At 42.2% G+C, this 9,565-nt stretch overlaps 1 protein-coding gene across 2 annotated transcripts; it reads left to right on the top strand.

Moving 5' to 3' along the window:
• Positions 1 to 469: 469 nt before the first annotated feature.
• znf622 (zinc finger protein 622) lies at positions 470 to 9,254 on the top strand. Of its 2 annotated transcripts, none has more exons than XM_079244068.1 (7): positions 470 to 593; positions 1,755 to 2,328; positions 2,640 to 2,912; positions 5,653 to 5,815; positions 5,945 to 6,060; positions 6,204 to 6,347; positions 8,650 to 9,254. In XM_079244068.1, the coding sequence occupies exons 2-7, from the start codon at positions 1,761 to 1,763 to the stop codon at positions 8,781 to 8,783; spliced, it is 1,398 nt and encodes a 465-aa protein (XP_079100194.1). In that variant the 5' UTR covers positions 470 to 593; positions 1,755 to 1,760; the 3' UTR covers positions 8,784 to 9,254. The 2 variants fall into 2 exon arrangements, with proteins under 2 accessions (XP_079100194.1, XP_079100195.1); XM_079244069.1 differs by having other exon boundaries at positions 478 to 589.
• The last annotated feature ends 311 nt before the right edge of the window (positions 9,255 to 9,565 follow it).

The following is a 9,565-nucleotide window of genomic DNA, read 5'->3' as shown; positions in this document are numbered from 1 at the left end:
CTACTAAATGCAAATTATACATTTTACTCCAATGAGGTGTTTCAGAGAGAGGGATAAAGGCAGAGAGAAGCTCAGTAATCTAGACCTATAGCAACATAACTAAGGGATGCTAACAATCCCTAACTATAGGACTTATCAAAATATTTTAACATAAAAGAACGTTGTTTTTAATGTTTTACAGTGATCTGTATGCCCTTTCTAACAAACCAAACTGTGAGAAAAATCAGATAAAATTGGTGAAGTTATTGTTGTGGTTGGGCCTACAGCTTACAAATAAATGCATTGGAGGCGCACGGAGACCCATCCAAGATGGCGGCGCGATGAGACGTCAGCTCGCATAGGCCATAGACATCATCTATGGCTATGGCATAGGCAGCGTGATACGATGCGGCTTTTATGTATATATGTCTATGACGGCGACCATTTTGTCCCAAAGTCCACGAAGAAGAAGAAAAAGGGTCACAGTTCACCCGGAAGTCTTTGTCGCACATGTGTGGCGTTACAACAGGAGCAGATTAGCACATTAAATATATTTAAATATATATATATATATAAACCGCTTTGTCAGGGGAACCCGTTTTCTGAAGAAGTAGGTAAATGATTAAGATCTTTTTTAACCTCAACATTTTATCATTTTTTGTCGTTATCGCAGAAACCCGTGACTTTAGCTGTTATTAGCTGGTGTTTACATTAAAGTTCTGCTTCAGCCTCGATGCTAAGTTCTTTTTTATATGCAGGGTTTAGTTCTGGTTGATTATTCAGCATTTTTACCTGGTGATTGACTTTACTGGACAGCTAGTCGTGACAGTTTTGTTCTAAACATTAACTCGACTTTATGCAACCTTGTAGCTCAGGAAGTTGATGTTATGAAACGCAGGAATAAACCAATAAAAGATTCATGATGAAGACATTTAATTAGCAACTTAACTATTGTTGCTTTTAGCAGTGAAAAGCAACATAAGTACCTCTTTACTCCGTTTTTCTGTTGTCTATTAAGTATACTTTGTTATTAGCGGTGGAAAATCGAATAGAAAAATCGATAATCTGGTTTTTTTTGCTTCACAGTTTTAAAATCGATTTTTTTAAATAAACAAAAATAATCCATTTAAAATTTTTTATCCTTTATATTGTTTTTATTGATCTTTTTACTTGTTCTTGGGCATTATAGCAGCAGAATGATGGTCTGGCTACTGTGTTGTTTTTTCCAAATTGAAATCAAGAAAAATGAACAAGTTTTATTCATTTATTTTGTTTTTAATCTACAAAAATCAGCAATATTGAAGAATTGTGAGAATCGCAATTTAAATCAAATCGGCACCCAAAAAATTGGAATAGAATTGGGACAAAAGCATATCGTCACAGCTCTAATAGTTATGGATATTTTTACTTTTGCCTCACTACCGTTTACATTTAAACATTACGTTGTGTCACTTTTTCCCACATCGTGGTTTTTATTATTAGTTTGTAATAAACTGTTTCTTAATGAATATGTTTACCCATGTTGTCAATGCAGAAACAGGCAAATATTAGAAACAACGTATTAAATTTTTTCTCGAAATTTTAGTTCTTTTATATTTTCTAAAAGCATAATTTATTAAATGTACCCTCATATTTCAAAACAAAGGGTATTCTGTGGAGTTTATTTATTCTGCTCACTGGAGATCAGATTGTGCTGAATGTGGCGCCTGAGCTAAATGAGTTTGACAGCCCAGGTCTCGGCCTTGGCACATATTGTGACACATATTGTTCCTTAGGTCACCATGGCATCCTACACTTGCATCAGCTGCCGAGTGGCGTTTGCAGACGGCGAGGTGCAGCGTGCCCACTACAAAACTGACTGGCACCGTTACAACCTGAAGCGTAAGGTGGCAGACATGCCCCCCGTCACAGCAGAAAACTTCCAGGAGCGTGTCCTGGCACAGCGGGCTGCTACAGAGCAGCAGCTGATAGACACAGCGGTCACAGAGGGCTGCTCCGTCTGCAACAAGAAGTTCTCCAGTGCCAATGCTTACCAGAACCACCTTCAGTCCCACAAGCACCAGCAGGCCGAGAAGCAGGCCCTGCTAGTCGCACAGAGGAAGGTGGAGAAGATGAACGAGAAGAACCTGGAGAAGGGACTCGCTGATGAGAAAGTGGATCACGACTCGAGGAATGAGGCCCTGCAACAAGCCATGAAAGAGCAGCAGAGGCCGAGCCCAGCCAAGCAGGCCAAGGTCCAGACCTCACAGGGAGAGACGAAGCAAAGGGCAGAGAAACCCCCCAGGATGGTGTGGCTGGAGGAGCAAGTCAAGAGGCGAGAAAGAGAAGAGGGGGCAACGGCTGAGGAAGGTGAGAAAACTGAAAATAAGTTTTTTTTTCTTTTTTAATCAAATCAAATCAAACTTTATTTGTATAGCACTTTTCATACAAAGCATATCAAAGTACTTAATGTACATATATCACAGAGGTCTTTAAACGCATCTAAAGAAATTATTCCTGACATGTAATATATTCCAAGACGTTCTGTAAAATATGAATAAACCTGATTATACGTCATGCCGGGTTCCTTGTAGTTAAACAGAAGCACTTTTTGTGCTGTTTGAACGACTCCCTTCAATCTGATTGTGTTGTTAATGTGTTTCCATAAAAATATCTTTCAGAAGAATGGGAGGATGTGGATGAGGATGATGATGAGATGGATGAAGATGCTGAAGAGGAAGACATGATGGGACAGGAAGAAGGTGACTCGGCTGCTTCCTCTGAGAGCAACCCTGCCCCTCTACCAGGGTCCATCCCCGTCACAGACTGCCTCTTCTGCTCCCACCACTCAAAGTCGCTCCTGAAGAACGTCGTTCACATGACCAAAGTCCACAGCTTCTTCATCCCTGATGTGGAGTTCCTCGTCGACCTGAAGGGCCTCATCCGTTACCTGGGTAAGTGGGGAGAGAAATGAGAGGAAAAAACAGCAGATGTGGGAGGGGACAGTGTGATTAAAGCTTGTTCCATCCTCCACGAGATGCAAGAACTGAGTTCTTGTTCTCGAGGCTGCAAGAACAAGAAAAAACTTCTTGTTCGTCAGGTCCATCCATCCTCCAGGAGAAGCAGGTCTGCAGTGGGGAGGGGTCACTGCGGGGGGCGATGTCTGCTTTATGTGCAATGAACCCGGTTGTTACCTCCACCAAGGAGGTTGTTTTTCCTGGCATCTTTTTGCTCAAGATAACTCAAAAGGTTACCGACAGATGTTTATAGATATTTCAAGAGTTGTTGCAAATGTGAAGATGAAGAACTGATTAAATTCTGGTGGTGATCCGGATCACCGTTTGGATCCAGGAATGTCTTAAAGGATTCTTTAACATCGTGCTTGGCGGAGGTTTCTGCTCTCTGCGTGCTTTTCTGGTTTTTTTATTTTTAACGAGCAGCTTCGTCCACGGCGGGGCGGGTCGTGCACGAGGCGGGGCGGGTCGTGCACGCGGCAGGGTCCGGGTGTTTTAATGTAAAAATGTTGGTACTTTCTCACCACCTCGATCAGCTGTTTGATCAAAACAATCCGTTTTACCTGCAACAGTAAAAACACGAAGCAGCAACTCCGCTTCCTGCTTTCTCCGTGTTGACCACGCCCACCTCACCCAACCAATCACACGATACTTCTCTGATCCCCGCAAGCTTGAAGCGGAGTTTTTACATGTGGTATGTGGTGATCCGAATCATCACCAAAACTTAATCAGTTCTTCATTTTTACATTTCCAGCAACTCTTGAAATTTTTATAAAAATCCGTCCGGAACCTGTTAAGTTATCTCGTGCAAGAAGACGCCAGTAAAAACATAACCTCCTTGGTGGAGGTAACCGGGTTCATTGCACATAAAGCAGACCCCCCCGAAGTGATCCCTCCCCACTGCAGACGTCCTTCTCGTGGAGGATGGATGGACCTGACGAACAAGATGTTTTTTCTTGTTCTTGCAGCCTCGAGAGCAAGAACTCAGTTCTTGTTCTTGTGGAGGATGGAACAAGCTTAAGCCCTCTGCACGTGTTGAGTTCATTACTTGAGGCCTCATTTGGAAGTACTGCCATCTGCTGGTTACTTTATGTACAGCAGTACTGTTACATTACATGCAGACTGTAAACGTAATGATGAAAACGTTCTGACAGAATCTCTATTTGAAGTCCTGGGAAGCCAAAACGATGTTTGTACACCTGTAAATTTGTGCCGAAACATTCAGGGATTTAAAAACAGTAAATTTTTAGCATGGATTCTGCAGTCGACGGAGAAATGGTGCATGCTTTGATGCAGGCTTCATTTGTAGCTTCAGTGTGAGACGTTACATCAGCAGCACCAGCTGTGAGGAACTTAAAGGTGTTAAACTGCTTGTCAGATGTAAGTTTGAGTACAAACGTTCGCTGCTGCTGCTAACGGAGAAGAGAAAACTACACGTTCTTTTAATGTCCCTCACCAAGAGTCCTGATACCACCAGAAAAAGAAGCTAGACATGTTGATGCTCCTTTTGTCTCTAAGGTCTGAAACGTTGTTAAATACTGCGCCAGTGTGGCTAAGTTTGTAGCGGAAGTAGTGTGTGCATCAGCATAATCAGTGTACCAGGAAATTGTGGTCTGACAAAGGTTCCGCTATTAAATGCCTTATTTTTTTAATATTTCTATAATTAATTAATCGTAATTAACACGCTAAAGTCCCGCCTCTCACATGTATGTTAAATCTTCTTGTGCATCCTGGATGATCTGATCACAAATGAACCCCTTTGTTTCTGTTATTACTGAAGTTTGGCAGATTTTCACGCTACAGCTCCTCCTCATGCAGGAGAAATCAGCATTCATCTTGCATCCTGTCTCTTCTCTGATCTCTCCCCAGACAGTGAAAGTCAGTCCAGTGTTGACTCTTGTTTTATCTTTTCTTCTTCTTCTTCAATAATGCCCTCTTGCGTGTGTTTGTTTAGTGTGCATTTAGAACAGCTAGTCCTGATATCTTCTGGCTTCTGCTTGCAGCACGCATCAAATTTAAAGCCTTGCTTCTGGTTTACAAAACAATAACTCAAACGGCTCCCGTCTACCTTCACTCCCTAATCCAGACCTACACTCGCTCTCCACAGCTACGTTCCACCAGTGAAAGACGCCTCGTGTTACCACCACTACGTGGGACTAAATCACCAGCCAGACTCTTTTCCTCTGTTGTGCCACGATGGTGGAATGATCTCCTAAACTCTGTCTGCTCTGCAGAGTCCCTGTCTACTTTTAAGAGCAAGCTGAAGACTCAGCTCTTCAAGGAGAACTTCAACACTTAGTTTAGCTATATTTATTGGAAAGTTGGAGAACTTAGCCCAGTTCTTTGCAACAAACTTTATGGTATTAATTCTTTGTACTTTAACATTGGTGATATTATGATGGAGGGTTTATAGTCAGACAAGTGTAAGAAAAGACAGCTGCAGCCGACGGCGAGCAGTACTTTCTGTACAATGCAAAGAAAATCATACGGATTGATGATTTTTTTAAGAAAATAACTGAGGAAACAGATCAATGAATCACTGGGCATGATGGGAAACTGATCTTTCTTTCTATCAGGTCAACAGTTTTTCCAGCCAGACCAAAGCTTGTGTGTGTTTTCCTGTAAAATGTAATTCTGTCTTTACTTTTTAAATGTATTCTCCTTTTTTCTTCTGTTCCAGGAGAAAAAGTTGGTGCAGGAAACGTGTGTTTGTGGTGCAACGAGAAGGGACGTTCGTTTTACTCCACAGAAGCGGTGCAGAGTCACATGACAGACAAAAGCCACTGTAAACTCTTCACAGACGGAGACGCTGCCCTGGAGTTCGCCGACTTTTACGACTTCAGGTGAGTTTTGATGACGTTGTCTGAGCTTGGTTTTAGCTGGTTTGGTGGAAATGGATGACTCACCTTCTGTTAAAGCTTCACACATGATGGACTGCTGTGTCACTCGCTCTGTTTTTGTTTTGCCAACAGGAGCAGCTACCCTGACAGGAAGGATGGAGAGGATGAAGGAATGAACGATGAAGAGGTGCCAGATGACAAGAACCTGGAGTACGACGACGAGACGCTGGAGCTGACTCTCCCTTCAGGTGAATGATGGATCAGTTCGTATAAAAAAGCTTTGATTGAGTCATCAGTGTGTAATAAAAACTAAAACATGAAGACTTTTAAGTAGAAGATGTGAATGCATCTGTGGTTTAACCATCTGCATGGTTTATCTGGTAACCTTCAGGTGCTAAGATCGGCCACCGCTCCCTCATGCGGTACTACAAGCAGCGCTTTGGACTCCAGCGAGCGGTGGCCGTGGTCCACAACCAGAACGCCGTCGGCAGAGTCCTGCGACAATACAAAGCCCTTGGCTGGGGCGGAGATGGAGGTAAGGCTTGATGTTTCCAGTCTGCAGGCTGGAGTCCATCCCAGCAGCTACTGGGTGGGCAGATCCAGACTGGTTTCCAGTCCATCGCAGGTTTGATTTCCTCCACGTTTGACTTGAGGCTTTGAGTTAATTATGAAGGTTTGCACCAAATTATGTCTGCAAATAAGAGTATTCTTTCATTTTCTTTCATATAACGTAAAAACCATAAATCTGATATACACAAAATGTTTTTGTTTAAAAAAAAAAAAAGTTTTCATTGAAAAGTTGTCAGGAAGAAAATTAGATTTTGATATTTTTAAGTTTCTGCTTTTGATTTGAATCGTCTCAGCGATGACTTGATCCAGAATGACTTCATATCAACATCACGTAGTGGCACAATTAGCTGTATTTACTAAACCTTAATTGTTATCGCTAAAACATCATTCATGCTCAAATTTATCATCACCTCTAGGGCTGGGCGATATGACCTTTTAGTAATAAACCAATATTTTTATGGCATGTCACGATATACGATATGTATCTCGATATTTACCTTAGTCTTGAATGAATGTTTTGGTGCATACAATCACATCAGTAAGATGATTTTGTGTCTCCATTAAAACATAATTGTTCATGCTACATTAAGATATGCTGATTTTAAACATTCATGCCAAAAGGATGAAATTGTAACGAAGCAAACTGATCGAAACGTATGTATTGAACAGTTAAAGCAGTGGCAGAAACATGTCGTTTTAAGTTTGCGGAACTACAACTTTTTGTGGCGACACTTTTGCGACATACTTTGCATACAACAGTTGTTTGGTCAACATCCTCTCTCCGGTCTCCAAACCACCGCCAGATGATGGATCCTGTACTATTTTTCTTCGGAACAAGTTCTTCCTCCATTTTTTGTAACTCGCGCTGCTGCCGGAGTTCTCTGCTAGAAAAGCTGCTACACGCTGCCTCTCATGACGTAGCACGTAGCTCACGTTATGTACGTAACGAGGTGCGCTTGCTTTAACTCTCTGTGCAAAGCGGTGCAGAGTCGAGGAGGAGGGAGGAAACCCCGCCCACAGCTAAAAACAACTGCGTGACAACAGGATACTCAAATATGACGAATAGACATTTTCTATATCGCACAGAGGACTAGCAACGATATATCGAGTATATTCGATATATCGCCCAGCCCTAATCACCTCCGCAGAGGAAGTTTTGTTTTCTGTCTGCGTTTATCTGTTTGTTTGTCCGTCTGATCCGTAGAAACTTTCCACAGAAGCTAGTCGATAAATTTTCATGACCTGTTTCTGAGAACGGGTCTTGGTCTGACTTGGTGATCCGGATCAGAATCTGGATCCAGGAATGTTGTGAAGGATTCTTCCTGATTGCGAAGTAGGATCATTTTCTGCTTAAATTCCACGGCAGACTGAGGAGTGGTGCTATCGTTCACTATCACTCCTAAGATCTTGTTTTAATAACGGTGCTTCTGCAGTGCTGTAAACACAAAGACGACATCACTTGTCAGTGTCTCGGGATACGTTCACATCAGCCATGTTGATCCAAATCCAAGTCCGTTTGCTTGGAAAGTCGCTTCGTTTGGGGAAACATGAACGCACCAAATGAATTCTAATTCAGACCAAAGAAGTGGACTCGGTCCGCCTACAAACGCAGGTCTCGATCGGTTCTAAGCGGACCAAACACAGGAAGTGGACTATAAAAAAGTCCTTTCCCTCATGTGGCGTAGCGTTGCATTGTGGGTAAATCCATAGCGATAGCGTTAAGGGTCCTCTGCCTCATCTGGTGTTCATACTGCATCCATTGTTGCAGTGGATTTCTGCAGGATACTTGCATAAGACACAATTAAAAACCCAAAACAGACATAGTTTGGTCTCCATGTTTAACTGGCAGGTGGAGGAAACAGTTTTCTTCTTCACGCCGGTCTTGTCCTCTCTTCTGCTAAATACTAGTGCAGCGCCACCTCTGGTGGGAATGGGGATATATTATTCTGGTTTGACTGGTTTCACCAAAGTGCAGCGTGAACACGATCTCGGTCTGCATGGATACATCCCCCCTACAACATAGCCGAGTCCCCAATCAGATCGAGTCTAGCGGACTATCCTATGCCTTACCAAACCAGAGAAGTCATGTGTTTGTTGGTTAACTTTCATAAACCAGGAAGGGAATAACTAAACCAGTTCAAGCTCAAGATCTTTCTCCAAAACTTTATCCATAAGTTATCTTCATCTGCAGCATTTTGCAGAACCCACATCTGGTTCTCCTTTTGGAAAGCTGCTCCTGAACATATCGTCTTCTCTTTCCCTCGTAGGCATCGGCTCCCTGCATCAGAGACAGAAAGACATGCAGTACGTTCAGAGGATGAAGTCCAAGTGGATGCTGAAGATGGGCATGAGCCACAACGCCACCAAGCAGAAGCACTTCAGAGCCCAAGTCATGTTCTAAACTCCGACTGGTGGGCCGTAAATCCTAAACGTCTCGGACATCTTCCAGCCAATCGGAGAAGAGTTGCGGCTGCTTTTTGAAGACTTGTCAGTCGCCTTGAACACTTCCTGGTGTTGTTAAAAGCTGTGCAGGTAAACGGATTCAAGCTGAATGAAAACCTGATGGGAGGAACCTTCAGCAGGAAGACGATCAGTTGATTTGTCCTTTTTTCCAACTGAAATCTCAGTACATCTGCAGGTTTGTGGTAGAATAACCACTGCAGCAAGATGGAGATCAGTGACATAAATCACATTTCTGAATGTCTGAAGTTTGCTCACACCTTGGAGACATAATATTTTATAAGACCTGATGAAATCATTGCAAAACCCTTAGAAATAAATGTGATCCATATTTATTGTCTAGTTATTGACGGGCCTAATGTGTCATAGCAGGAGTCCGTTGTGCCATTTTCACCAATATGATGAAATTTCTGCAAATTTGGCGCAAATTTTTAAAATTTTGGTCACAAAGTCCCACGAATCACATGTAAGCAGCACAAAAACAAACGTTTAGTGGCAACTCCATTAATGATTCATCTGTTTTGATCCTATTTCATGAATATTAAACAGAATAAAAATATGATCGTTAACATCAACGGTAGGAAGTCATGATTCTAGATTTTTTTGGTACAATTTTTGTTAAAGAAATGATCCCAAATACACGTTAATTCATTTCACAGAGCATAAATGTGTCAGAGATCCCATGAACACACCTTATAGATCTTTCTGTTTATTTATTTCTAT

The sequence above is a fragment of the Telmatherina bonti genome (genome assembly GCF_933228915.1).
Source record: "Telmatherina bonti genome assembly, chromosome: 7".
In the NCBI taxonomy this organism is placed as follows: domain Eukaryota; kingdom Metazoa; phylum Chordata; class Actinopteri; order Atheriniformes; family Telmatherinidae; genus Telmatherina; species Telmatherina bonti.
The sequence above is the reverse complement of the archived record's forward strand: the minus strand, read 5'-3'. Positions and strand labels throughout refer to the sequence as shown.

Excerpts from the sequence above, each read along its gene's own strand:
- znf622 (XM_079244068.1), top strand. The coding sequence starts at position 1,761 with ATGGCATCCTACACTTGCATCAGCTGCCGAGTGGCGTTTGCAGACGGC. Across the intron at positions 2,913-5,652 it reads GGGCCTCATCCGTTACCTGG|GAGAAAAAGTTGGTGCAGGA; the intron begins GTAAGTGGGGAG and ends CTTCTGTTCCAG. Across the intron at positions 6,061-6,203 it reads GGAGCTGACTCTCCCTTCAG|GTGCTAAGATCGGCCACCGC; the intron begins GTGAATGATGGA and ends GGTAACCTTCAG.